Source organism: Hypoxylon trugodes (assembly GCF_022578975.1).
Source record: "Hypoxylon trugodes strain CBS 135444 unplaced genomic scaffold F4822scaffold_10, whole genome shotgun sequence".
Taxonomy (NCBI): domain Eukaryota; kingdom Fungi; phylum Ascomycota; class Sordariomycetes; order Xylariales; family Hypoxylaceae; genus Hypoxylon; species Hypoxylon trugodes.
The window spans coordinates 1,299,243-1,326,835 of record NW_026250025.1 but is presented as its reverse complement, the minus strand read 5'-3'; the positions used below and the strand labels follow the sequence as shown (position 1 = coordinate 1,326,835).

At 42.3% G+C, this 27,593-nt stretch overlaps 10 protein-coding genes across 10 annotated transcripts; 4 read left to right on the top strand and 6 right to left on the bottom strand.

Moving 5' to 3' along the window:
- Positions 1-874: 874 nt before the first annotated feature.
- On the top strand, positions 875-2,020 carry F4822DRAFT_438743 (GroES-like protein; the record flags this gene model as incomplete). Its single annotated transcript, XM_051462553.1, has 2 exons — positions 875-895; positions 950-2,020. The coding sequence occupies 2 exons, from the start codon at positions 875-877 to the stop codon at positions 2,018-2,020; spliced, it is 1,092 nt and encodes a 363-aa protein (XP_051309863.1).
- Positions 2,021-2,626: 606 nt separating this feature from the next.
- F4822DRAFT_418579 (trypsin-like cysteine/serine peptidase domain-containing protein) lies at positions 2,627-4,336 on the bottom strand. Its single transcript, XM_051459543.1, has 2 exons — positions 3,547-4,336; positions 2,627-3,493 (listed from the first exon to the last, which is right to left on the bottom strand). The coding sequence occupies exons 1-2, from the start codon at positions 4,238-4,240 to the stop codon at positions 2,871-2,873; spliced, it is 1,317 nt and encodes a 438-aa protein (XP_051309862.1). The 5' UTR covers positions 4,241-4,336; the 3' UTR covers positions 2,627-2,870.
- A 513-nt stretch (positions 4,337-4,849) lies between these two features.
- On the bottom strand, positions 4,850-7,472 carry F4822DRAFT_438742 (glycoside hydrolase family 2 protein; the record flags this gene model as incomplete). Its single annotated transcript, XM_051462552.1, has 2 exons — positions 4,850-6,901; positions 6,963-7,472. The coding sequence occupies 2 exons, from the start codon at positions 7,470-7,472 to the stop codon at positions 4,850-4,852; spliced, it is 2,562 nt and encodes an 853-aa protein (XP_051309861.1).
- A 911-nt stretch (positions 7,473-8,383) lies between these two features.
- On the top strand, positions 8,384-8,943 carry F4822DRAFT_60461 (uncharacterized protein). The gene has a single exon (XM_051463731.1). The coding sequence runs from the start codon at positions 8,445-8,447 to the stop codon at positions 8,904-8,906; it is 462 nt and encodes a 153-aa protein (XP_051309860.1). The 5' UTR covers positions 8,384-8,444; the 3' UTR covers positions 8,907-8,943.
- A 36-nt stretch (positions 8,944-8,979) lies between these two features.
- On the bottom strand, positions 8,980-10,467 carry F4822DRAFT_440249 (P-loop containing nucleoside triphosphate hydrolase protein; the record flags this gene model as incomplete). Its single annotated transcript, XM_051462728.1, has 4 exons — positions 10,194-10,467; positions 10,054-10,118; positions 9,781-9,910; positions 8,980-9,705 (listed from the first exon to the last, which is right to left on the bottom strand). Exons 1-4 carry the CDS (start codon positions 10,254-10,256, stop codon positions 8,980-8,982), a joined length of 984 nt encoding a protein of 327 aa, XP_051309859.1. The 5' UTR covers positions 10,257-10,467.
- Positions 10,468-10,694: 227 nt separating this feature from the next.
- On the top strand, positions 10,695-11,955 carry F4822DRAFT_60371 (3-hydroxyacyl-CoA dehydrogenase). The gene is made up of 3 exons (XM_051463730.1): positions 10,695-10,932; positions 10,997-11,255; positions 11,321-11,955. The coding sequence occupies exons 1-3, from the start codon at positions 10,895-10,897 to the stop codon at positions 11,813-11,815; spliced, it is 792 nt and encodes a 263-aa protein (XP_051309858.1). The 5' UTR covers positions 10,695-10,894; the 3' UTR covers positions 11,816-11,955.
- Positions 11,956-14,711: 2,756 nt separating this feature from the next.
- On the bottom strand, positions 14,712-16,371 carry F4822DRAFT_60364 (D-isomer-specific 2-hydroxyacid dehydrogenase-like protein). The gene is made up of 2 exons (XM_051463729.1): positions 15,886-16,371; positions 14,712-15,833 (listed from the first exon to the last, which is right to left on the bottom strand). The coding sequence occupies exons 1-2, from the start codon at positions 16,073-16,075 to the stop codon at positions 14,947-14,949; spliced, it is 1,077 nt and encodes a 358-aa protein (XP_051309857.1). The 5' UTR covers positions 16,076-16,371; the 3' UTR covers positions 14,712-14,946.
- Positions 16,372-16,530: 159 nt separating this feature from the next.
- F4822DRAFT_434030 (aspartic peptidase domain-containing protein) lies at positions 16,531-18,345 on the bottom strand (the record flags this gene model as incomplete). Its single annotated transcript, XM_051461936.1, has 1 exon — positions 16,531-18,345. One exon carries the CDS (start codon positions 18,343-18,345, stop codon positions 16,531-16,533), a length of 1,815 nt encoding a protein of 604 aa, XP_051309856.1.
- A 1,491-nt stretch (positions 18,346-19,836) lies between these two features.
- F4822DRAFT_60338 (uncharacterized protein) lies at positions 19,837-21,127 on the top strand. The gene is made up of 2 exons (XM_051463728.1): positions 19,837-20,279; positions 20,331-21,127. Exons 1-2 carry the CDS (start codon positions 19,984-19,986, stop codon positions 21,031-21,033), a joined length of 999 nt encoding a protein of 332 aa, XP_051309855.1. The 5' UTR covers positions 19,837-19,983; the 3' UTR covers positions 21,034-21,127.
- On the bottom strand, positions 21,127-22,603 carry F4822DRAFT_60334 (WD40-repeat-containing domain protein). The gene is made up of 2 exons (XM_051463727.1): positions 22,099-22,603; positions 21,127-22,039 (listed from the first exon to the last, which is right to left on the bottom strand). Exons 1-2 carry the CDS (start codon positions 22,474-22,476, stop codon positions 21,221-21,223), a joined length of 1,197 nt encoding a protein of 398 aa, XP_051309854.1. The 5' UTR covers positions 22,477-22,603; the 3' UTR covers positions 21,127-21,220.
- Positions 22,604-27,593: the final 4,990 nt, after the last annotated feature.

Sequence of the window (27,593 nt, the reverse complement as noted above, 5' to 3'; positions counted from 1 at the left end):
AAACTCAGAGCACAAATCTCCCGCCCCGCAGCAGCCCCGCAAACTATTAGACCCAATTCTTCTCCTTTCCCCCTACCAACCATAATAACCCTCATCAATCCAAAGCCAAGTGACGACATCAACGTCAAATGACAAGGTGACATTATTTGAAACCAGCGTCAATTACATGTCGCGAACCAAAGGAATATTTCATATATCTCCTGTAGTGGTCTTAGTCGCTACCAGTACCTTACGATGCCAGGATCCCTTCTGCTTCCCGCACGCAGCCCTAGAGCACTATCCTAGCTAGCATAGATGAGCCCCGACTGGCTCGCCTCTATAACCTGAACTAACTCAACGAATATGGACAATGCTATCAAGTTGATTGGCCCGGGTAAAAAGACTGGTTAATAAAAACGTGATTCTAGCCCGAAGATAGAAGCTCTAAGTATTAGCTGCTTCAACTGTCAAAGTTCCATCACATACCGGGGTCGAACCGGGGATGATCCCCCCAGTACAGCTCTACCTGGTGGGCGGGTTGTAGGTATCATTACGACATTCAATGCTCTATGAGATACTACAAATCCCTACCCCCGCTATCAACCATGCAAGCTTGTGGGTGTGGCAGTTCTCACGAGACTATCTCTTGCCTTAGCTAGAACTTACCTAGCTCTCCGAGTACGGGGAGATAGAGGAGAGTGATTTTTTTCTTTCTCAAGCTTGTTGTGTTTACTTTTATTTCCCGTTTCCAAACCAGTGTTCGTCCCATTGTCACGATTCAAGATATAATACCTCGCTCTTATTGAAGTCAATTGTCTTCCTGTGCCATATACATATATTATCTCCTCTTCTACTTATCTCTTACTCGTATCTGCCGACCCGATATTAATAAGACATGGCTTCCAAGTCGGCGAGCGTGTGTACCACCCCAACCCCCGCCATTAAACAGCCCTCTAATCTTGATCCCCAGAACCTCTCCTTTATCCTCAACAAGCCACATGACGTACAATTCTCGGATAGGCCTGTCCCCTCCCGCCAAGGCCCGCACGATGTCCTTGTCGCTGTGAATTACACTGGAATTTGCGGATCGGACGTCCACTACTGGGAGCATGGCGCCATCGGCCATTTCGTCGTCAAGGACCCTATGGTTCTAGGACATGAATCTTCTGGTACAGTGGTTGAGGTTGGCGATGCAGTCAAAACGCTGAAAATTGGCGATCGTGTTGCTTTGGAGCCTGGTTACCCTTGCCGACGATGCACACCATGCCTAGGTGGCCACTACAATCTTTGTCCCGAAATGCGATTTGCCGCGACACCCCCCTACGATGGAACGCTGACTGGCTTCTGGGCTGCACCATCCGACTTTTGCTACAACTTACCCGATAACGTATCGCTGCAAGAAGGAGCCCTGATTGAACCATTAGCCGTCGCTGTCCACATAGTCCGACAAGCCGTCGTAACACCTGGCCAATCGGTCGTAGTCATGGGAGCAGGTCCCGTCGGTCTCCTCTGTGCAGCAGTAGCACGAGCCTTCGGTGCATCGAAAGTCGTGTCCGTTGACATCGTCGAATCCAAGCTTAACTTTGCCAGGTCCTTCTGCTCGACCCACACATACATTAGCCAACGAGTTTCTGCCGAGCAGAACGCGGCGAATATCAAGAAAGAGGCGGGACTCGAGGAGGGTGCAGATGTAGTGATTGATGCCAGCGGCGCTGAACCGAGTATCCAAACCAGCCTACACGTCGTGCGCATGGGTGGTACATACGTTCAGGGCGGTATGGGCAAATCTGATATCACATTTCCCATCATGGCCATGTGTTTGAAAGAGGTGACAGCCAAAGGTAGCTTCCGATATGGCAGTGGTGACTATAAACTTGCTGTTGAGCTGGTGTCCTCTGGCAAAGTTGACGTCAAGAAGTTGATCAGCGGCATCGTACAGTTTAAGGAGGCCGAGAATGCTTTCAAGAAGGTCAAGCAGGGCGAGGTTATCAAAATTCTCATTGCAGGTCCCAACGAGAATGACGTCGCTGCTACCGCCTAGTTGACACGGGTCGGCTATTGTCGATTGTATTGAGACTTTATTATATATGTACGGGTCGGGTGGTTATGAGCGAGCGATGATGATAACTTCCCTAGTCTTTGTTGTGACGAGGTTAACTAGTAGTTATCGGGCGAGGCAGGAGTCGAGGTTTTTTGATGTTTATCGTGTAGATAATCGAAGATACTAAGCTTATCCCATTTATTCTCTTAGTCCGAGGGGCCTTCCGCTTCCCTCAAGCACACCACACGTGCCACAGCCCCTAGAAGCATAGGTCGAACGAGAATTCCGAAACCGCGACAACCTCGAACGGCACGGAACTCCACACTATATATATTGCAGACCCCAAATATCGCCATTACCCCATACTTCACCCCATGACACTTTAAATCTACAACACCCATGTAACATGTAACGTACGACATGCTCATCCCATCGGGCCCCCCAAATTAGCCACTAAACTAGCCCTGTCCTCCCGTGTCTTCGCTTAAGCGCCCGATCCGATCCGTCCCTATCAAATAGGAGACCCTACCGCGCTCCGTTAATGTCACATTAGCCGGGAATCTAAGGGCAATATTACGGAGGATATCGGGGACAGAAATGAAGCCGATTACTAGCTTTAAAAAGAGAATGGTATCTAAATTTCTTATAATTTTTATATTGATCTCATAGTATATCCAATAGTATGATTCCCTGTCCGTATAAAGCTTAAAATTGACCCATCATAAAACCATTCAACGCCGCGCTTTTCACTATCCACTAACTTCTAATCTCCTGACCATGTCGGTGAGAAGAGGTCGTGGTATCAACGCCGTATACCTGAGTACGCTCCACTCCACACCGCGGCCTATTATCAATTGTGCGATGCAGAGTTTGGAACAGGCACGTCGAGAGCCCGGAAAAGGTCAGCAAAATTGTTACCATTGCAATCAATCGCAACGGCTAGATTGACTGATCTTTGCTTGTGGTATCCCCAGTGTAGGGCTATGACTTTCTCTGAGTTATCAATAAGCGGTCCGCCCGAGCTTCCTGAGTCGGTATCGCCCCAGTGTTCAAATATATTTAAGGCGGGGTTGTACTTCAGCGGAGCCGTGCTTTTGTACAGCTGCCCACATGGTACGGATGTACCGGTGTTTGGAAACCCGTAGGCAATGGAATCAACACCATTCTCGTCCGTTACTGGACTTTGCCCATAGTTGAGTGGTCGGACGTTGTCGAATGGTAAATTGAGTTCGATGAGGGCGACGTCGTTGGCTATTGCCCCCGTGGTGCACCAATTGAGGTTAAAGGCGACACGTGTTCCATGGCGAGATTCGCTTGTAGGGCCTCTTCCGACGGTTACACGTACAGCGGTAACAGGACCAGAGCTAGACATTAGAACATGGCCGACGGTAACAACAATATTCCCATGAATGACGGCTCCCGTGCCATATGAGCAGCGTACGCGACCACTCCAGGTCTCAATATAGGCCACAGCTATTATCATAGTTAGACTAATGGTAAGACAATACACCGTTCCACACACGCACCGTGAGCAGCCAATCCTGGTTGGATCTCTTCCGTTGCGACTAGCTCTAGTTGGTTCCCATATGGCAAGAAACCCTCGGGAACTGCGGGTCCACACGGAGGCGGCTCGAGGTCAACTAAGACCACGGTGTTTTCTAACGAAGTCCGGGTCTTTTCACGGCCCACAATGACGAAATCATCATCCTTGCCGGATTGTAGCGGGCTAATTTCGGATTTGTCAGCGGCGTGGAGAGAAGTGATCAATGGCCCCGGTTTATCGCCACGTGACATCTTTGATAAATGGCCACCCATCTTGATTAACCAAAAATAGATGAAATAGCGGTGAAATATTTGCGAGATAGAAACTAAAGAATATACACGGGATAAACATGAGAGTAGAAATGAAATGAGAAAAACAGCTTGAAAGGCATTATATGGCATATTTATGTCGCTAGAAACAGCCATACTGTAAGATCTCCTTGATATAAAGACATATTTTCTATGGAATGCGAAGCACCAATCAATAATCATATCAAAAGAGCAGACATGTAATGAGGTGCATAGGTACAGAGACCATGCGTGTCGAAAGAGCTGCGAACACCCCTCAAATACATCGAAGTTACCTAATAGGGAAAGTATTTTGCAGCTGAAAAAGGGAGTGGATGTAGTAGGGTATTTAAATCCACCCGTAGCATAGTGATGATCCACACTGACCATCAATTCTAGAACCTATTATTGAGATTTTATTTGGAAAGGGCTGATGGCGGTACCCAAATTACCTAGGTGGGTAACCCACAGTGCCAGAAGGGTGTCAAAAAAAAGTGCTCGCCGTTGTATTAATATGGCTAAGCCTCTGTCTTTGTTAAACGGACTATTTCATTGGTCGAAAATCATACAGCATAGTCTTTTGACGCCCTTCTGAGCGACTCGTTTTGAGTCGTGTTGAATTCAACTACTTAGTAAGTAGCTTTGATTGGCTGATTTGGGACATCTGGTCAATGCGTAGTATCAACCAGTTTTGGCCTAACGTATGATGCACCCAATAAAAACATTAATTTCTTTATTAGATTCAGCCGCCAGTCCTAAAACGGTTCAGGACTCTTGACACGCTGTTATAGGTATCTACGTACCAAAGTATCATGTCTCGTTTCTTCAAAACTACATGTATTCAGATATATACCTAGGTAGTTAAGACTCACCTCTTCGACACGCGAATCACCTATTCAATAACCAGGGGCTAGTTCTACGTATATCTCTTCATTTTCGAGATTTTAACTATCTAGGTTTATCTCCAAGACTATGCTCAGCAACATACTAGCAGACCTCCTATACCATACCTAAATACCTAACCCCAACCACACTAGCCTCACTCGCGCCCGTAACCCCCACCGTCAAAACCTCCCCAGGCACGACATCCAACAAGTTATCCTCAAACTTCACATCATCATCCTCACTCTCCAGCGCAACGCCCTTAACCGGAACTTCAGCCTCGACCTTCACACTCTTCAAATCCTCACTCAACACCGCCGTTAGCCTCTTCGGCTTCGCCAGGTGTAAGTACTTCAAAGGCTCCGGCCAATTAACATAACGCGCAAGTTGCCCCCCACTCTCACGATCAACAAGATACGCCGCAACAACCGTCCGCGCAGCATCAATCCCCTCACTTTTCTTCGGCTCCGGTACATCCAGCGCCACAATCTCCGTAGACCGATTCTCCTTCAGCACCAGCGGTTCCTTATTAACCCTCTCACTAAACGTCTCCTTCCCCGTCTCCACATCCCAAGCTCTAACCACACAATCCACCACCAAGTCCTTGAGTGTCAAATTACTCCCCCAAATCTCAATCTGCGTCTGTACATCTACATGTACGCGCGTATACTTATCCCGGGGATGCCTATGCTCACGTCTCGTAATGCCCACACTCAGGGGCGCCATCTCGCGTTTTACCGTGAAATACGCATGTTTCGGACGTAAGTAGTAATCGCAGATAGCCCAACTGGTTACGGGCCAGCAGTCATTGATCTGCCAGACGAGCGCGCCAGCGCAGTACTCACGGCCTGGTCCCTTCCACTGACGTTTCCAGAGGCGGTATGCTGAGGCCAGACATTCGGCTTGCATAAGCTGCGTGCAGTAGACGAATTGCTCGAGCGGATCCGGCGCATAGCGCATATTTTCTACTAAGTACAGCGCAATACGACGTTCATGCCCGTCGGCCTTGTTGTGGAAGTCGATGGTGGAAGATTGCGGGTACCGGTCTGGGTCGTCTTTGCCGAGGGGGAGGAAGGCGTCGATGGTCTTGACGGAAGGGAAGGCTTCCATTCCAAATTCGGATACGAAACGCCCGACTAGCTTGTCGAAGTTTTGATACTTCTCCTGCGTGCCGTGCCAGACGTTCCATTGGTGGATATCGCCGACGGTGGGATCCCGTGTGTCGACCCCTCCCCAAGGGCTTCCAGGGTGGTAGTAAGTAGATGGACAGAGTTCCCGGCATGCGTCAGCAAGAATCTTCTCGTATATATATCGAGCCGGAAAGTCGGTCTTCAGCCAGCTTTCCGTGTCCTTGTTCTCTTGCTCCCATGTGAGATTTACGCTCTCGGCGTATTGGTAATCCTCATTATTGCCAGCGAAAATAACGATACTTGGGTGATGTCTTAGTAATTTGACGTTCTCCTCCGCCTCACGTTTGATTGAGTCCAGGAGCTCTGGCCAAGCGGGATAATTTCCGCACCCGAACATGAAATCTTGCCACACCAGAATTCCAAGCTCGTCACAAGCGTCGTAAAAGGCCTGCTCTTCGTAGATACCTCCTCCCCATACTCGGATCATGAATTGGTTGCCATCCGCCACCAGTTTCACCCAATCGTAATATCTCTCCTTACTAATCCGTGGAATGAAGTTATCCGCCGGAATCCAGTCGCCACCACCACAGAATATGGGAATATTGTTAATTTCAAAGAAAAACGATGTACCGGGTTCGCCCTCGAGTGCTCTTTGGACAAGCTCAGCTTTCCGTAGGCCAATCTTCTTTGATATGCTGTCTATGATCTTGCCACCTTCGTCTAAGGCGGCTGTAACCGTATATAGCGGTTGTTTACCGTATCGTACGGGATACCATAACTGTGGATCGGAGATAGTAAAAGTAGCACCAGATCCAGCATCTACCACTTGGCTTGCAATTGGTGTGTCGTTTAATGAGATATCGAATCGAACTATTGATGCACTGCCTTCTGTGGAAGCGTGAGTAGTCACCGTCGCGGTTTTTAAAGATTTGTCGACTTTAACATCAACCCAGAGATCAGCAATATGTGACTCGTAAACCTCAAGGTTGATTGGCCTCCAGGGGCCGCAGGTCATCAATGTCGGACCCCAATCCCAGCCCTATGTATGTTAGTTTCGCTTAAACGCGGCTGTTAGCCCTTTGTTTACCCATGAGACGTACCCAATGATATTGTGTCTTTCGAACAGCCAGCCTTGAGTTGTCGCCGTTCCAGCAACCCCACTTATGGTTTGGATGTTTCTCAACCAATTTCCATCCTCTTAGATACGCACTGTCAAAAGTGATAACTAATTCATTTTCGCCGCCAGCTTTTAGGTACGCTGTGACGTCGACACGTTCCGGGATGAACATATTCTCAGTCTCAAGAATAGTCTTTCCGTTAAGTACCACAGTCGCAAAGGTATCTAATCCATCAAAGGCTAGGACCGCTTTCGCAGAGCTCCCTATTGTGGGCGATGCGAAGCTGGTCCTGTAGACCCAAACGGCTTCTCCGATCCATTGAACATCAAGTTCATTCTTGCCGATATACGGATCTGGAATGAGATTATGTGAAAGCAAGTCTAGGTGAACATTGGTAGGGAATTGGCTAACAGGAAGATATTTGCTGTCTTCCTTGTCGGCCTGTTTGAATTCCCAATTCTTGTCGATCGGGATCACTGTGCGGGGTTCCATCTTTTGGCGTACAGGATTGAGGGGAAGAGACCACGAAGTTTCATGAGAAGACGAAAAAGATGAAGAAATGTTGAGGTTTATATCGAGATTAGCCTTGCTTAAATCGGAAACCCTATAAGCAGCTTCGCCCGACGATTCGGAATCCTGACCGGGTTCCATAACAATTGAAGATCGAACAAGACGCGATTAAATAGGAGGGGTGGAAAATCAATATAGGAATCTCAGCTAAATGAGATACTTCAGGTACTATCGACGATGTTGACTTGTTTTTTTGCAATCAATGTATAACTAAGAAGCCGGGATGAGACTTGCCGAGGATAGCATAGGAAGGTACCTAAGATTAGATCACGATCATGGGTTGTTATGATGCGGCACAGGGCTTAGAGAGAGAGAGGAAGAACTGGTACGGTCATCGTGTATTCTCATTGGTAATTGGAGCGGGTGACCTGCAGCTAACGATAGCCGCTATAGCCATTGGAAAGGTACATCTAGGTACCAAGTATTGAAGGATCTGCATCACTAAATGCAGGAACCTACCATAATGATACACATGTATCGGAGATGAGAAATGCCTGGTACTATAATAGCTGTATTAGTTGGGGAAGTATGCATGATGAAGATCGTATAGAAGACTAGTCGAAGGAAAAGATGAAGGCTGGAAGGATTAGAAAGTCAAACGAAGAACTTGAGTGGGATGAAATTAGTGGATGGCCCCCACACTTTAGCTCAGCCCGCGCTAAGTGGCTCTATGTCGCGGGAGGAACTACTCCGCATCCGTATCGGGTTAGCCATGGGCGACGGATCGGGAGCCTCTTCGGAGATGACCCGGTCAATGCACGTACATATCTACTCAAGTATATCAGCGTGATACGTGTATATCGCGCGGTATTTTGATATTTTGTAAAGAAAATTGGATAGAAACGTGGGGGTCCATTAATGCTCGGGATCAGTGTTTGAAAACATCTATGAAAGATGGGTAAAAACGCCACGAAAAGCCATCGAAAAATTCATACAAAAAGCAAAGCGGCAAGCGGGTGGAAGACGACCCGCCGAAGAACAAGGGGGTGGAAGACTGTCTACCGAAAAGGACGGAGCCTCATCTCCCACGCCGTTTATCGGTCTCGCTTCGGCATCGTGAAATTGATCGGTCCAACTAATTTGATGTTACCCGTTGATAAGCCCAACCATAATTTCCCGCATGTACACGTAAGTGCGTTGGTAGATGGAAATCGGACAAACCGGCACAGAAAGAAATCTTATATTATTCTATCGAGTCTTCTCGTCTTGATGGTCTTCTCTGCCATCCTGATATCCGGATTTCGCCTCCAGCTCCTGAAAAAAAGACAAAGAGCAAGAAATGAAGCGAGCGCGCTTTCAAAAGCCTTAGGTATCATCGTAGTGTTGTTGTCGGATAACCAGGCCAATCCCATATAGCCCGTATCCTGCCGTAATTACAGCCTCTAGTCATAGGCCCCTTCTCTTTCTCCATGTATTATGTAGCCACGTCTTAACAGCAATTCCCCCTCCCTCTACCTCGACTCAACGTAAACACTTCTTCCCACTCCCTCATACCCCAATTCTGTGACCGACCCTTGCCCTTCCCGCGCCGTCTCCTCATGCCTCCAAGACCCACTTCATCCGCCGTCATCGAGCTCTTAATACTACCCCCGTCGCTAGCCCCGGCATTCCACATACCACCGTCGCCATACTGGATTCCGCTCATCGGATCATCCGGGTCGATCTCGCCTAGCTCGATTTTAGTTAGGATCATGCGGGCCAAGCGGCCGAATATCTCGTCTACGCCTTCACCGGAAAAGGCGGAGACCTCCATTGTTACGGGTACATTGATGCTGCTGGCCCACCGCGAAGCTTCGGTTGTGGATACTTCGCGGCCTTCGGGTGCGACGGTGGCTTTCATTTGTGTACCGAGACTAGTGCTAGCGCTCGTTGTACCGGCGGATGTGCTATACGGTAGGGAAGAACTCGTACTCGATGGCGTCGGTGGCGGTAGACTAGTATCGACGAGAGTGTCGTTTGCTAGGTCAAGTTTGTTTCCCACTAATACCATAGTCAAATTCGGAGACGCGAGCGCTCGTGCATCGTTTAGGAAGGGTTGTAATGCTCGGAACGAGTTATGCGATGTGAGGTCGTAGCATAGAATAGCGCCGGCGGCGCCTCGGTAGTACGATCGTGAGACGGAGCGGAATCGTTCGGTGCCTGCCGTATCCCATAGCTAGTAGTAACAGTCTGGTTAGTCCGCGCCGTCCTTGTTTGATCCCGTTTGATAGGTAGGTAAGTGGTAGAATACCTGCAACTTTATCCGCTTCCGCCGTGCACCCGTCCCGACTTTGATGATTTTACTCGCGAACTCGACGCCGATTGTTTGTGAAGAGAGGACTCGCCATTCGTTCTTGACGAAGCGGTGAAGGAGACACGACCTATCGGAATAGCGCTTGTGTTAGCCGATTGTTTGTAGCTTATCAGAACTCGATATTTATCCATCACCCTGCGTATGGTCCCAGAAACATTCGTTCGAGATGATATTTCTTTATTTGAGTTGTGGATGATTGGTCGCACTCACTTTCCTGTGCCACTAGGTCCCAACAAGATAATCTTGGCGAGGTAATCGTACATGCTCCCGAGCTCCTAATATTCTATCAGCTACCATCTCCCTTTTCCGTCCTCTACCGGCCCGATCGTCTAAGGTTCGATGTCGCATACCTGATCACCGGCCGTCCCGGTACTCTCCTCGCTGGCGGCCGATGAGCGCCGCGGACGCGTCATCTTGGACGACTCGTTATCGAAATTCCCGGTAAGCAAAGTGAAGATTGTTTCCAGAAATTGATATTCTTAATCGCCAGCAAGAAACAAGACAAGGTACTAGGGTATTGAGAATTATGGTTGAATAGATGCGGAATTGGGAAATTCAACCAAGGTTCTAGATTAAGTTCCGCCTTACTGTATGGATGGTCTAAAACGAGGCTTAAAATAGTTCATACCATACCTGAAATGCGCTAGTTTCAGCTGTCCTTATCAGTATCGTGATCAGCCGAGCATTTAAGGTGGTGACGAAACAGGTGGTAAGGTCTGAGTGTCGTACAGGGATTGGCCGGCTTATCTCCTTAATGTACACAGGTACTTCCATAAATGGTAGAATAGTTTCTTAGTCAGCAGGAACGGCGCCTTCTTACGTGTAGTTACTTGCTTGTGTTAAATTGCCGAGGCACATTTTCAACCGCGACCCCAACTCCGGCCGAGTGACTCGGTCGTTCTATCTTTCATCAGCTTCATTTAGAATAGTGCATCATGACTTCTTTCTTTGTCACTTATACATTGTATCTTGTATTGTATCATACGCACATTTGTACATAAGCTCACCAACATACAACCACTCCCAATACCTCAGTACCAATTCAATTAATATGAAGGTCGAAGGCAGAACTTTTGTGGTGTCTGGCGGGTACGCAATATCTAAACTCCGTGTGTAACTCAAACATATACTAACCAACCCCTCAATAAAATAGAGCATCCGGTTTGGGTCAAGCATGCGTGGAAGAAATATGTCGGAATGGAGGTAACGCCGCCGTTCTAGATTTGAATGAAGAGAACGGTGCAGCCGTGGTGGAGAGTCTCCCTGGCGGAACCGCCAAGTTCTTCGTCTGTGACGTCACAGATACGAAAAGCATCGAAGCTGCCGTCAACGGGACTGTAGAATGGATACAACAGACGGGGAAACCCATAGGTGGTATCATTCCAGCGGCAGGTGTGGGCAACCCAGCAACGGTAGGCACGAACAATCACTTAGCCATTCGAAGTTACCCCTATATTAACGCTAAATCGCCCCACAGATTTTAGACCGTGAAGGAAACGCATTCAGCCTGGAAGCTTTCGAGTTTGTAACGAACATCAACTTACGAGGAACTATCGATTTAGTGCGGCAGTATCTTGTCCATCTCGCCAAAACCGAGCCAGTAGGTTCCGATAAAGAACGAGGCGTCGTCATCATGGTAGCATCGGTCGCTGCGTTTGAGGGGCAAAAAGGACAAGTTTCATACGCTGCTAGTAAAGGGGCCGTGGTTTCCATGACTTTACCCATGGCGAGGGATCTGGCGCGATACGGTATACGCTGTGTGACTATCGCTCCGGGCGTGTTCGAATCACGTATGACGTCGGTGATGCCTAAAAAGTTATTCAAGGGGTTAGAGGCAGCCATGGAATTCCCGCGTCGAGCAGGGTTACCTTATGAGTTTGCGCAATTGGCCCGGCAAGTCATTGAGAACCCAATGCTTAACGGCACTGTGATCAGATTAGACGGAGGTATAAGAATGCCGAGCAAGATCTAGGACTGGGAACGTTGCGCTAATCATTGAAATCACATCAAATCTCTTGCGCATGACATGGGCTCTTTTATTGATATTCTTTCTTTACGTTACGCTTCTCACCTATGTGCCTCCACGCATATCTAACTTTAAGAACCAACCGCCCAAATCCAATCGCTGCTAAACAAGATACCAACAAAGACATTTCGCAAGACTGGAGCAAAAAGACAAACATCATTGCGCGGCGAGATGGCACTGCTATAAGGCTCCAACGAACACGTAGCAATAATCTCTCTATCCCGCCTTAGATTGACTCCCTTCCATGGCAAATCCCCTGCCAACTTGACCTTATTCGCGAGTGCGACCGTCCACATGTCGTTCCATCGAAGTCCATTAACAGGGCCATCTCAGAGCTGCAGCGACATGCGGCTCTTTTTTCAGCATTCTCGATATCATTAACCATCTTCACCCCGCGATTGGTTATTAGGTGGCTAATGACGCCGAGGATGCTGAAGAGCCTTGCTTTGCCAAGCTTGATCTGCCACATCCGAATACATTCTTCTAGATGATATTCGCAATGAGGAACCTGCGATTTGCTCATCAGCCTGGCTTTAACAATGACGTCGCCAAGACCAGCTGCTGGTGAGTGAGCTGCGCGGCCGGATTGGCCGCAAAAGGGTTTGAAGGAACTCTTCCAACGAATGGTAGGAGAGACTGCGGCAAGCAAGGCTACCAGTGAAGTTGCGTCGTATTCCATATTGCTCGGCTTCGCTTGATGTTCTTGCCGAGCACAGGTCGAACGTGTAGAAGACTGAAGAGGTCACTATTCCCCAGCTAGAACCTTATCGCGGCAGTCATCTGGAACAGCAGCACGGGAATATGGGGGCTATTGGTCTTGCCCGACACCCCAACCCTGACCTCGAATTCATAGGCCTTACTCTCTCTACCCTATCTCAAAGAGTGACGCCAGTCTAACCACCGCCACTGCCACCAATGGTAGAGCTATCGAGCGGATACCAAGGTCGAAAGGAATAACAGAATAATAGGAAAATGATCCCAAGGTGAAATGCCTCCCGGATCATCCGGAACCATACAACTTTTCGGTTTCAGAAGAGAAAATATTCATCGAGTTGAGGTCGTACGTCAGTTGTCGCAGACTTCAAGTTAAGTCATCCACTAACAACGCGGTAGAGGCTACTCTCCCTCCTTGGGGGTAGCCTTCGGTTGAGTGATTGGTGGATGGGCGGAAAACCAGCCAGACGAAAAAGAGTAGTGGCGGGTATACCAGCCGACGAGACTGAACGGTGGTTGGGTGGCCTAACCAGGGCGAAACAGAACGAAACAAAGAAAGAAGGACCCGCACGTTCACTAGAGTCCCCCATCTAACCCTCGTCAATCAAGGCCATCGTCGGATTTACCGGCGAAGGAGTACTAGCACTCCACCTGTGCTTCATCGTTGGGCGGCAACCTCCCTTGGGAGGAACTTGACTAGGGATTGTATCTCCCTCAGTACGGACAGAAAGTAGGTGGACGTTTCGTGATCAGTGCTGGAGGATTCTTGGAGTAGGCGCCGCTCGAATGCTGCGTTGTCGATGAGAAGGAAGTGAAGGGTTTGAAGAGCACTCGGGCCCCCTTCCCCTGGAGTGCCTGACTGTCCGTAGTTAGCGCATGCTACTAAACTCTCTCCATGGCAATAAGAGACGGGGAGGTGGTAAACGAGGGGCAGATGTCGCATGTGATGTCAATATTAAATGCAGTGAGGGCGCAAATGCGCTTTCGTCGCCGCATGAGCTCACCCTCCAAGCGGCGCTAACTGCGCGACAAGACTGTAGAAAGAGGGACAGAGAGGTCAAGAAAGGAAAAGGAAAGAGAGAAGCAATCAATAGCGGAAGGGTTGATAACAAATTTAAACGGAAGACAACTTACTAATTCCGGGGGTACTCGACATTGCTTTCAGCTTTTCTCTGCCAAACTGCTCTCAGGTATGACCCTAGAAAACCCGTCAGCACTGAAGGCAGACTTCGAATTCTTTCATGGAATTGTTGCGAACTTACCACCACTTTCAATAATTAGTAGAATCACAGTCAATCGACCCAATGTGATCAACGATGAGGTGGATGGTCTTGACACGTCCGAGAAGTGTAGTAGTGGGGATTGGGGGTTTGGGGTGGCTTGCTTGATGCAAGAGTTGCTCGCAAACAGAGTGGATGACTCAGCGGATACGCGAGGTGCAGTCCCTCGACATGTAGGGGATGTGGATGTGCTCAACACGTTCCATGGATTAGAAGTGTGGGGGAAGAGAGGATAAGGAGAAACTCTAGAGTCAGGAGTAAAACAAGATACCAGTCGCCCAGAGAGACAATGGAAGTCGAGCGTGAAAGAAAAAATTAGATTAAGGAATAAATATATATAAGCGTCGATAATTTATATATATTTATGTGTGAAATAGATAATTAATGAGAGTGATGAGAGGTGAAAAGGTGTGAATGGAGAGAAGTGGGTGTTTTGTTGCCGATTGTCTATGTTGATGGGAGGGAAGGAAAATTCAGAAATCTGGGAGGAAAACGGCTTTTTTATAGGCAAGGAACTCAGAGCAGTTTGCCGCATAATCACTCGTATTCGACTTAATGAATGGAATAATGATGTACGACCGAACCGTATCAGCAGCAGTCGAACATGCCCCATGCCTGCTCATCTGGATAACTTAGGGAGTCGCCGGGTGAGCTCGAGGTAATCGCAAGGAGCCCACAGCTGCAGTAGCGTCGTCATAATCTCATCTGTATGGGTAAGCAAGGTGTATACCGGCAGGTTCGCACCTTCGAAGATAGCTGCAGATTTCCAGTCGAACCTGCGGTTAAAAATTCTAGGATTGAATCGTCCCTTCGAAGAGAGGTACACATACCAGGTCGAACCTTCGAAGACAGCTACATACGTCAGATCGAGCCTGTATTTTAACCTCTTCTAGACTGATCGCGCCTTCGAAAATACCTAGGCAGCTACCTATCTAGGCATACATGCAAGATCGAACCTGCGGTCGACCTCTTTAAATCTAAATCGCACCTTCAATTTTTCCTTCGCAATTTTCCTGAGCCCCCATATGGTTCTTCAAAGCTTCCTATGCATTCTTATCCCTAGGTAGTCGCGAATGACGTAGGTCAGTACCCATTGTCACTAAAGACAGCGGCAAGAGCCTCCCCCTTTTGCCACTGTAGTATGTTATCAACGTGCTGCTGATACCACCCTTTGATGACCTCCTCTTCCACATAGCCCATATGTGGGGACAAAACCACATGGCTCTTTCCCTCTTGTCCCCATTTTGTGTTCCTCCACCTGCTGTCTCTTGCTGGTGGCTCAATTTCATATACATCTAATGCTACGCCACGTATCGCCCCTTTATTAGCCACATCAAACAAATCATCGTCTACAACAATAGGTCCTCGTGCAGCGTTGACGAATAGCGCTGATTTTTTCATCTTTCCTAAGTCATTTGCCGTTATTAAGCCCCTCGATCTCTCAGACAGCACGAGTTGAATGTTAACCACATCCGCAGAAGAGAACAGCTCGTCTCGGCTGACTACCTTAAAGGTCTTCTCTCCATTCTCGTTCTCGACAGACAATCCTGCAGCTTTGGCCTTTTCATCAGCAGCCTCTTGAGTCAAGTTCGTGCTCCAAGCCACGATTTTCATTCCAAAGGCTATGTGCATGATCCTCGAGACCGATACACCCAACCTACCCAGACCGACAGTACCGAATACCTTCCCTGCTAGCTCCGTCGCGCTAGTAGTTTGCCATCCCCCGTTCTTCATATTATGATCATCCTGAGGGATATTTCTTGCGAGAGCGAGGATTAGGGCCACACAGTGTTGTGTGGTGCTGTCCGGACTTCTTCTTTCGGAGGTAGTGCCAGTCACAGGGATACCACGGGCTATACACGCCTTCACATTGATAGAGGCATTCTTATTTCCCGTTGTGAGGAGCAATTTCAGGTTTGGAAGCCTGTCGATGAGCTCGGCGGGGAATGGGGTCCGCTCTCTCATCGTGGCTGGACTGTTGGTCAGTTACACATTATGCTTTCCTTTCAACTGAAGGCTTACAGATGATTTCATACGGCCCAAGCCTTTTCACTAGTTCATCTTTCGCATCTTGGGGGGTATCAGGGTGATTATAGGGGAGCGATGTTTGCACGTATGTAGACACATGGTACCCATTGCCCACCAGTTTAGAGAAAGAGGGGTCCGATAAGTGTTGATAATCATCTAATACGGCAATCCTTGGCAAAGCCATGGCTAACGCACCCAGGTATTGAAAGAAGTTGCACAATACTTCGAATACTAGATTTATCAGGAGAAGTTGAGGTTTTACCTAGGCGATTACTCCTTACTTTATGTATTGGGTGGAGACTTCTCCAATCGGAGGCGATCACGCCTTCGCGCCTCCACTTCATGCCGTCAGTGGCTTCGGAAACTGATGGCCGATCTCCGCTGATATCCGATTAGGGCCTTCGGCTTTTATCTCCGGCACTTAAGTTTCCCTTTATGGAAATATTGACCCCGAAATAGTGGGACTAACACCGCGATTTTCCCCCTTTTCAGACGTTAGAGTGGCACCCCATCTGTGACAATCAATTATGTCTAAATATTATGGATTGAGATCCTATCATTATATACCAGAAGTCGTCGAAATGGTATAAAATATATATCCAATATAGTACATCATCATTCGTATCAGAGGTCGTGGTCTTAATCCACCATAGAAGTAGGTTTTTCAGGGGAAACGGAAAAATTGTCTATGGAGTTAGTTTTCTTGTCGTCGTGAATCTGGGTATCCTCCAACTCTATTATTTCGCATTGCGCAAGTTCGATAGGGCGCTGGTTGTCTTCCATCTGGTAAGGACTGGGACTAGAGATACGGTCTGGATGTAATTGTGGCTTTTCGATCGGGGTCTCTTCTGAATCTGTCGCGATATCCGTAGGAACTTTGTTCCTCTGTTTCCTAGACTGAACTATTTTCCAAGCGGTGAAAAACCCTAGGAGTAGCAAAAATACTCCCACACCCATTCCGATTCCCGCTTTGGCCGGCAACGGAAGCTTGTCAATGCCCGATCCAGCTGTGTTTGTAGGTATCGGTGGTGATATACTTGTAGTCGCGGCCGCCTCTTCAGGGGTAAGTGCTTTCCAATGCCCCGACCACGACTCTTTCCAATCCATGCTGCTTGACCCTATAGATATGTCGCCAGCGCCTATCTCGACGATTGAGGCATCCCTGACATTAGGACCAGGGGCTTGGGCTAGCCACTCCGTATCTGAGTCCCAGTTAGCGCCCAAGAAGGCATCTTGGAGAAACGCGCGGCCTAATGTATAGACGGATCGTTCCGTTCCGGTGTAACACGGGAAGTATTGTTGGGTTGTTGGGACTAATGGTGGTTCCAAGGTAAGGTTCAAATGGCGGAAAGGTACCGAGATAGTGATATTCTCGGATTTGGTCGAATTGTCGATATTAAATGGCTGGAGGGTGAACACAAGCGAGGATGCTGAGTAAACGATTTTTGAATAGTTTGCGCTGTCGGTGTCCCAGAAATACAATCCCAACTTCTCATTATACGTCACAGGTAGGTATGAGGTGATAGCGTCGCAGGTGGATTTAGGCAGAGAAAAGTATGGTGAACACGAGTCCACATACATGAGAAGACCATCTGGAGAGATAGTATCGTTTGCTTGTCGTAAGAGGCCGTCTCGGGTCGTGAACCCCCATGGTGAAGCACCCTCTACGACCTGGATTGATATATCTTCCAGAGCGACTTGCGGAGCGAGAAAGCTGGTGTGTCCAATGGTCATGACATCTCCGATTAGTCGATTTTGGTCGTATCCTCCAAGGTATAGAGAGCCATCCATCTTCGGATACGACGAACCCAAATGCATTCCAAATGAGTTTGACGAAATATATTCATGATCCGATAGATACCCAGGGATAGTAGAAGTGTTGACGTTAGTCGTATTGGTAGCATTGGTAGTCGAGAAAAATCCGCCCCCTTCTCCTTGTCGCGCTGATCCTAGGCCTAGACAGCCCACGCTTAGAGGATACCAGGTTCCATCAGGATATTCCGCAAAGGAAGCATTCATGGGTAACATCATGACATTAGGAATAGGCATCCCCTTTTGAAAATCCACCGTATCGGCCCGGAAACGATAGGTAATGCTCTCAACATCTACACCGCTCATGTAACTCTGCCAAAATCCGGAGTCGGATTCAGGGGAAACTGAGGCTGACTCGTCAACATTATAGAGGCCTGCCTGTGCTGGAAAGCAAGGCGAAGTTAAATTATTATCGCAGTACTCGTCCGTGAAGACATAAGCCAAAGGGCTTTGATTGCCTGGATATATCGTAATCGTTTGGTTATCCGCTATATTTATTTCGATCGCCGGCCACGGCCCATCGGGACCGAAAGTCCGTTTTGACCATGATGCGGAAATAGGTGCGCTTGCGCTGTTGGCTAGGCCAATGAATTTTAAGCATAAGAGAATACGTTTCGTCCTTGACGAAAACCGGTAGGCCATCGTGGTCCACATAGGGGGCTAGGAAAGAGTTTGGACGAAAAGGAGAGGGATGCACCTAACACCACGGGACGGTCAAAGCATATATACAATGAAGATATGGCTCTGGGCTCATTCGTTTTGATAAATCCTCTCTATCAGACTAGACCTGTTTCGAGCGACGGCGAAAACTGAAACGATGTGTTGCGATGATAAAACGGCAATGGGTCTGCTTCTAGCGTTGCATCAATTTTCAAATATTACTGACAATTCATCGGCAGAGGTATCATTTTAGATATTTACGCGATTAGGAGCAAGCGAAGTTCATGATATCAACTCCGAGGCCAATAGAATCACTCCGTTACCGACACAATCATCAAATTAGTTGCTGGGATTTATGTGCGTTGCATGGCAGGATTTTGTAACTTAACATGCTTCAAGGGACGGGGGAAAGGTTATATTCGTAAGGCGGCGATAGAAAGCAAGTGGAAATCATGGAGATAGAAACTTACATCGTGTAAAACAGTATCCTACTGAGAGCGAAGGTTTCGAGGATGCCATATTTCGCCAGGCATGAATGCATCGGCAACCGTTCGCAGAATCCCAGCCGAAACCGTCTTCAGCGCCCCTTTTTTGATAATCGGTTATCCCGGGTTGTGGTTGCAATTTCCACCAGGGTTATAAGAACAGAGACCTACGAATTCAATTGAGCTGCACCATGTCGCCGTCCGATATTTCGCCTCGGGTGGTCACGGCTGAAGAAATCCCACCACTACCCTCGTTCTTTTAGTGGCTTGGAGGATGAGATCTTTGGCGAGAGGAAGAATACATTTCCTGCACGATAGCTATACGATAGGAATTGTCGTAGGGATTAGCGCGACCGAATGGAATATACTACCTACCTACCTACCTACCTGAGTACCTACCTAGGTAGGTGTCTAGGTAAGCAGTAAAGTTTCCATCTTCTTGGGTTACTACATCTTCACAACATCGTGGGGCTGATTAGGACGGCGAATTCCCCCGCCTATTTTAGCTACCGCCTCCAATGCTCATGGGACTTTAACAAAAAGTACGGGAAATCTGCTGTGACATAGATCCGCGCAGCCACGTTGGTGACCCGATAACCCCACCGGAGGTCCGTCAAACTTATTTTGACCCCCACGTTGTAGAACGCCATATTAGGTAGACCAATCGCACCCCAGCTCGTTCAGACCATGAAGAGGCAGGCTGGTAGGCCCTTTATTGTCGATTCGCTCAGCAGAAGAACGTACATCCGCAGTATTGGACTATTGCATTTCATATAGCCGTAGCTCAAATATTCTTGAGTATCGGTACCTAATTGGGGAACTTAGGGCGATAGTGTGTTGAAGAATCTACAAGTAGAAATAGGAGAATAATTCTCAGCCAATTCTATATACCAGGTACCGTTCTCAGGGGCTAAAACTGGATCCAATTATATGGGCCACACCGCGGTGGTACGAGATCCACTGATCGACGTTGCGGCACGGGAGCTAAACTAGAATAAGCCTTTTCCAAGGTGCCTTATCCGATTCAGGGGTACGGATCTCGTCGGCTTTCTAAATACTTCGATCGGTTGTAACACAACAGCTCGGCCTACGAGCTACTTGTCGTCATAGCGAGCTCGTCATACTATTTTTTGACATGGGATTGGACGATGAGATCTTGGCGGACTTGCAAAATGCTCTCGATATTGGTAATTACGACCAGGTTACAGAAGCCTTCCAAACTAAGCAGTTGACCTCTCGGTCTGCCATACCTCTTCTATACCATGCTATTGCAAAGAGCCATGCGCAGGATGTCGCCTTTTTGCTGCGGCAAGGTGTGCGCCCTATGATATTTCAAACCAACCCTCTCGCAAAATGTCGCTCCATCGAGATCTTCGAGATATTGGAGCAGGCTGGTTGGCCAATTAAGACGAAGGGTCATCTCATACTCACGTTCGTTTTATGGCCGTCTTTCTATATCTGTATTTGCTAATCGAATTACAGTCGAGTCCTCGAAAGCAAAGAGGTTGTAAGTTGGCTACTTGACCATGGAGCACGACTCGAATTTCCTCAGAGCGAGCTACGCACAGACCTTAAAAAGGGAGAGCGGGACGACACCCTTGCGGTTCTTAACGAAGCGGCAGCGCAGGGGAATATGGACATGTTCGACTATTTCGTCTCCCGAGGGGCAGACCCTTCGCGATGCTTGGCGCTGCACTACACGGCCTTCTACAAACCCCAGAACCCCGCCCAAGTCGACTTTAATATCGCGCACCTCCTGCAGAATTATAAGTACGATGTTAATGGCGACGACACCTGCGACGGGTTGGTGAAATTGAGCGATTTTACGTACACCGGTCGAGAAGGTCCACCTTTGCGGTGGGCTATCTATCATCATAACCTACCGGCAGTCGAGTCGCTCCTCCGTCACGGTGCCGACGCGTCTGCTGCGTTATTAATTGCCATAGAAAGGGATGACTTGAACGCGCTCAAATTGTTGCTCGGAGCTGATGGCGACGCCACCGACGCATGCAGGATTGCCGCCACTAGATCGAAATTCGATGCGGCTCTCGTCTGCCTAGAACAGGGCGCAGATCCTAATCCAGCTCTCGTACGAGATGCGGAGCTAGCTAGAGAAGAGAGCACATACAAGCCAATGAGCAATGCCATGAAAGTGTTGCTTGCGGACACTAAGTACACCAAGTGAGCTGGTGATCTTTTCGGTTGAAGCGCAATCTCCTGTACCGAAAAGTAACGAATAAGAGATTCTTTGAATGAGGATGTCGTGTTCAAATGTCTCTTTGAATTATGCAACACTTCTCGATTTCCGTGTGTTATCTAGCGTACCACCAAAGTATCTGTACATGGAATCGAATATCGGAGTCCTAGATTCATCACGAACAAAACCCTGGTAGTTTAAACAGCTTCTTCGCATCAAATCGGAAAATAAAAATCTCCCCCGACACACAACCAACTACCACAGCCGAGCCAGACACGGCTGAAACCCACGCCCCGCAAAATACCGGCAAACAAAGGATATTATTCCCGTTTAACGTTATCCAGTCACATGCCGGATTTAAGTCGTAATCAAAACAATAGCTCCGACCGTTATCATCTGACGACCGGCTATATGTACCTATCCGTCGCCGTAAGCAATCAAGAGAACTAGTATCGTCGATTTCAGTAAAATGGAATTGGTCCTGGTCAAACACCACCTCCTCCGAAAATGGATTGCCCACTTCTACTATGCGTAGACATAATCCTGTCTCGACGTCCCAAAGCCGCACGGTGTCGTCGTAAGAACCTGAAGCTAAGACGTTGCCGTTGGGTGAAAATAGTACCAAGTAGACACGGTCGCTATGATCGCTGAGCACCCGTAGTAACTCCCCCGTTTCGATTGACCAGAGAATCGCAGTCTCATCATCCGATCCCGACGCCGCGATACTGCCGTCAGGCGAAATAGCTACTGAGTTGACTCGGTTTTGATGACTCCCGCATGGCTGTGGATAGCGATGCCAGTGGCTTGGCTCATGCATAATCCAGTCTGGTATCTCCTCTTTAAATAGATTCCTTATTAGGTTCTCTCTTGGGCTGAACACAAGGGCTGAACTGTATAACTGGAGAGGGGCTTCTCGAATTGTCAATAGATGGTGATTAATGAATTGACGGGCATCTTGGACAAGCGAAGTTAACCGCGTAGCATTGTGCCGTCTCTAGTAATTCGCCTGGGTAAGTATAGTTGATACGTATAATTGACGTGGTTGGACCTTACCTTAACAATATTTAGGAGTCTAGTGATTGAACCCATTCCTTCTTGTATGGTCTTGCAATGGCTAAGAGCTTCAAGCCAATAGAGATATTTCTTCCTCAAGAAAGTTTCGACTAGACCACCATCTTGTAAACTATCATTATACGTGGTATTCGAGTCGAGCTGGGAGTTGCAAAGGTGTTCGACCCAATAGATACAGGAATAACGCAACGCTATAAGAGGGTCTTTCTCGGGTTGTTCCACTTGATGAGGGCAGGATCCGGGAGCACCTAATAGGTAGATGTCGGCGCGTAGGGCCTTTTCCATGGCCTCCAATGATCGCGAAAAAAATCGTGTAATGAGCATCTTCCGTTCCGGAGGGGAACAACTCAGTAACCGCATTTTCTAATAAAAAGTCCTTCGCGGATTGATGGATAAAAATAATGGTCCGCCCACGGAGAGAAAGGAAAGAGCCGCATAGCTCTACAATTTCTACTAAGTCGTCGTCATCGATATCATCAGGTATATTAACAAGGGTCGATAGTTCTTCTAGCGTGACAGGTTTATATACAATTGAAACAACGGATAGTATCTTCATGCAGAGGTCTACATCGTCCGAACCGTGAATATTGTCCAACATTCGCTGGTACAGGGGATTAAGACCTAGAGGGTATTAATTTAACTTGGTATGGACATGTCTTTGGGCTATTTGTTACAAACCACCCATGAGGAACCCTTATCGGATCACAGAAGATGGAGCATAGGTAACCTATCATGGTTAAACTCTGGTTTGATATGTTAATATATAATATATTATAACATATCGTAACATATTATAACATATTACAACATATTATAATATATCGCAACATATTGCAATATATTATAATAAATTTTAGGATAAGAGGAAAAAAAGAAATAATTATATAATTATGAATATTTCTTATATATTTAATTATTTTTTTTATAACTTTTTAATTATTAATTTAAAACTATTTTTTTAAATATAATAAAAAGATTTTAAACCTTTCTAACAAATAAAATATATTTAATTATTTAATTTATTATTAATATTGTTACTTTTAAATTAAGAAAATCTTAGATTAATTAATCTAATAATAATTATACCTTTTTGAAATATAGGTTTGTTATATTTTAATAACTCTTTAATCAATATTAGTATTAGGTTAAGAAATGGTATGAACCATTTATAGGACATCCCTTTATCATTATTAATTAAACTTTTTCTTATTTTATTAATTTTTAAAAATAAGATAGAAAACCTCTATATTTTCCAAAAATTATCTTTTAAAGGATATTATAATTAAATATAAGATAAACTAGTAGACCCTGACCTAAAAAATAAAGAAAAGTTAAATAAAAAGGAATTCTAGAGTAAGGATTTAAATAATTTATAATAACCTAATTTATTATTGATTAGAATATTTATATTTGTTTATATTATTTAAGACCTATTATTAATAAGGAAGATATTCCAACTTATTGACAAAATGGTACCTTCTAAGACATATTTGTAAATCCTAGAATTGGAAATGTAGGAAGAAATTAATATCAGAATAGAAAGGGATGACCAAGAAGAGGAAAAGGCTCCTGATTGACAAACCAAAACGATAACTACCTTTAAGGAGATTAAAAAGCTTAAAAAGGAATTAACTTTAAAGAAGGCCAGATTAAGAAAGGTTTCTAAAGGATCTCCATTGGGAACCTCTCAGTAACCGGCACCCCTTGGACCTCCAAATAATAATAATAATAATAATAAAAAAGATAGGAAAGAAAAGGAAGGTAAAGATCTCTAACCAAGAAAGGAAAAAATAATGACCTCTTTTTTGCTTATTAAGGGATATAAATTAATAAATTTATTAATCTATGATGAAATTTTAGATGTTAAGAATTAATTTATATATATAAAATTTTATTTATTTTTTTATAGGAAAAACCTATTATAAAAGGAATAATAAATATTTATTATTATTTAATTCTTAAATAAAATTATCTTTATATGGTTTTAATTCATTTTGGAAAATCATTTCAATATTACTGAGAAAGAATTAAAGGAATTTTAATATGTTTTCAAATTATATGAACATTTTGAAAACAAAATATAAATAATGTTTAATAAATTATTTAAAAAAGAGGAAGTATGGAAAGCCATTTATTACCTTAAATAAAAGGAGTAAGTTATATTTTATGTAACAAAATTTAAATAATTTAATTACTTTTATAAAGAAGTGGTTACTTAGGTAAAAAATAAACTTTTTAAAGAGGAATGATTTATTATTATTAATAAATATATAATCAAGATAATTTTTTATAATAATAGATTATATGAAAGATATAATAAGAAAAAAAAAGATTTTAAAGTAATAAAAAATCAAAAAAAAAGGGAATTTGTTAAAACTTAGAACTTAAATATAATTAATAATAATAAAAAACCTAAAAAAGATTTGAATAAGATTAAATGTTATAATTATTAGGAAATGAAATATTATAAAAACCAATATAAGAAACCTAAAAAATAGCTATAAATCCTAGAAAGAAGATTAATTAATATAATAATAATAATATTAAGATTTTTAACCTTAAAAATATTTAATATTATTAAAGAAGAAAAAAAATAAAAAAATCCATTATTAAATTATAATAAAATCATTTAATAAATAAAAATAAAGAATTTTATAAATTAAATAAATTAATTATGGAATCTTAATATAATAGGTATAAAAGATTTTAAAGAGGAAGAAATGAATATTTTTTTGAAAGAATCTAATTCTTTTTTGAATGAATAAAGGCCATTGTGGAATATGGATTGGAATATGGAAGGAGAAGTAGAAGGAGAAGTAATATTTTTAATATAAGTTGATAATTAAAACATCTTTATTATATTATTATTAGATAAAAATGTTATTCTGATATATTTTAATGGAATATAATTATATTAGTAGGTGATATGGGATTAATAGGATTTTAATAATAAAAGAAGATAGAATTAAACTTTTAAATTGGAATTAGTATATTATGTATGGTTAATTAAATAAATGGACTATTATTATTACAATCTTGGTAACCTAATGGACCTAAGATATATATTTAAAAATAATAAAATATAGATCTAAAAATATAAGAGATAGAATTATAGAAGAACTTATAAAAATATTGCTAAAAGAATATTTAAAAAATAAGGAATATTAGAATTATTTACCTTAAATATATTTAAAAATTTGGATTATAAGAGGGTAATTAGAAATAAATGGAACTGGGAATTTATATAATGATATTATAAAAATATATATAGGGTCTTCTATATAATACTTTATAAGGAAAAATAAAGTAAAATTATTCTAATTAAATCTATTTATGGATATTTAAAATAAATAATCTAATATTTAAATATTATCTTAAATAGATATTATAAATAAATATTATTATAATATAAAGAAATAATTAATTAGTTTTAAAAGAAAATATAATATTTAAAAAACAAGATTGTAACTTTTTAAGGAAGAATTAAATAATTAATAAACCTATTATAAGAAATAATTAATATAATTAATAAATAGTAGAATATAATAGAAAAATTATTGAAGATTTTATAGATAATATTAAATAAAATTAAATTAATATATTTAATAGAAATAACCAAAGAACCTTATTTAATTATAAAAATGATATAAAAATGATATAAAAAAGATATGAATTTAATATCTTAATTAACTTAAGATATATAATTAATTTAATCCATCCAAAATTAATTAATATATATAAAATATCATATTAAAAAAAAAAGATACTTTATTAAATTAATAATATTAATAGAAATCTTATTATCTATAATAAAAGAAAAATTAAAAGAAAAATTATAATTTTCTTTATCTTAATCTAAAGATATTAGAAATTAATATCTTTTAATTTTATTAATATAAATTATAAATTAATTTTGGGAAAGATATGATTTAAAATTAATAACCTAAGAATTAACTAGATATAAAATTAATTTTATTAAGATAAGTCAAAAAAAGATTTAGTTTTTAAACATTGAAAAAAGGTTGATTTAAGTAAATTAAAATAGTAATTATAATAAATATAAATAGGTAATCTTATAAAAGAATATTTTATACCTTTATGTTTTATAATATAACATATAGATATTAAAGAATTAAATAATTAAAAATAAATTAAAATTAAAGAAAAATATATAAAAATATTTCCTAAATTATTCCAAAATAATCTAAATATGAATATAAATATATTAGAATACAGTTAATATAACCATAAAATAATATTAAAAGAAAGAAAATATCCAAAATTATATTAAGTTTATAAATTAAATTAAAATGAATCTAAAACTTTATATATTATATTTTAAAATAAAAAAATAAAAGAATTTATATAAAAATCAAAATTATTAATAGGATATTTAATCTTTTTAATATTTAAAAAAAATAAAGATAGAATATCTAAATTAAATAAAAAAAGAAAAATAATATAGAAGGATGTTTATAATTATTGATAATTGAATAAAATTATGATTAAAAATGAATATCCTTTATTACATATTAAAAATCTAAAAAAAGAAATAAATAATAATAAATGATTTATTTTATTAGATCTAAAATTCATCTTTAATCTTATATAAATTGTTAAAGGAAATAAATAAAAAATAATTATTAGAATATTGTATAATTATTTTAAATGTTTAATAATATTATTTGGATTTATAAATATATTAATTACTTTTTAATAAATAATTTAAGATATTTTATAATAATTTCTTAGAAAAAATATTTTTATATATTTAGATAATATTCTAATCTATTTAAAAATTAAAAAATAATATAAGAAAGATATATACAAGATATTTAAGGCTTTAAAAGAAGTTAAATTTCTTATAAATCTAAATAAAAGTGACTTCTTTATCCAAAAACTTGACTATTTTGGATATATAATTTCTTTAAGAAAAATTAAGATTTAAAAATCCAAAATATTTATAATTAAGAAATGGTTAATTTTAGAAATTATTATAGGAATATAAGCCTTTTATAATTTCTATAATTATAATAGAACTTTAATTAAAGATTTTGGGAAAATTATAGAATTAATAATGATTATAATATATATTAAAAATCTAAAGGATTTTAAATAGATATAAAAGATAAAAAAGGCATTTTAAAAAATAAAAAAGATTGTAATAAGAGATTTAATAATGAAATTATTTAATTTAAATAAAAAAAAATAATTATATATTAATATCTTGAATGGGATAATGGGAGTAATATTAAAACAATTAAAAGATAATAAAAAATAATATTTAATCATTTATTTTTCCAAAATCTTTAAAAGATCAAAAGTGAAATATAAAATATATAACCAAGAATTTATGATCATTTATTAAATATTAAAAGAATGGAAATCATAGATATTAAGAATTATTAAATTATTAAAAATCTATTTAAATCATTATAATCTTAGATTCTTTATAATTATTAAGGTTTTTAATAGTA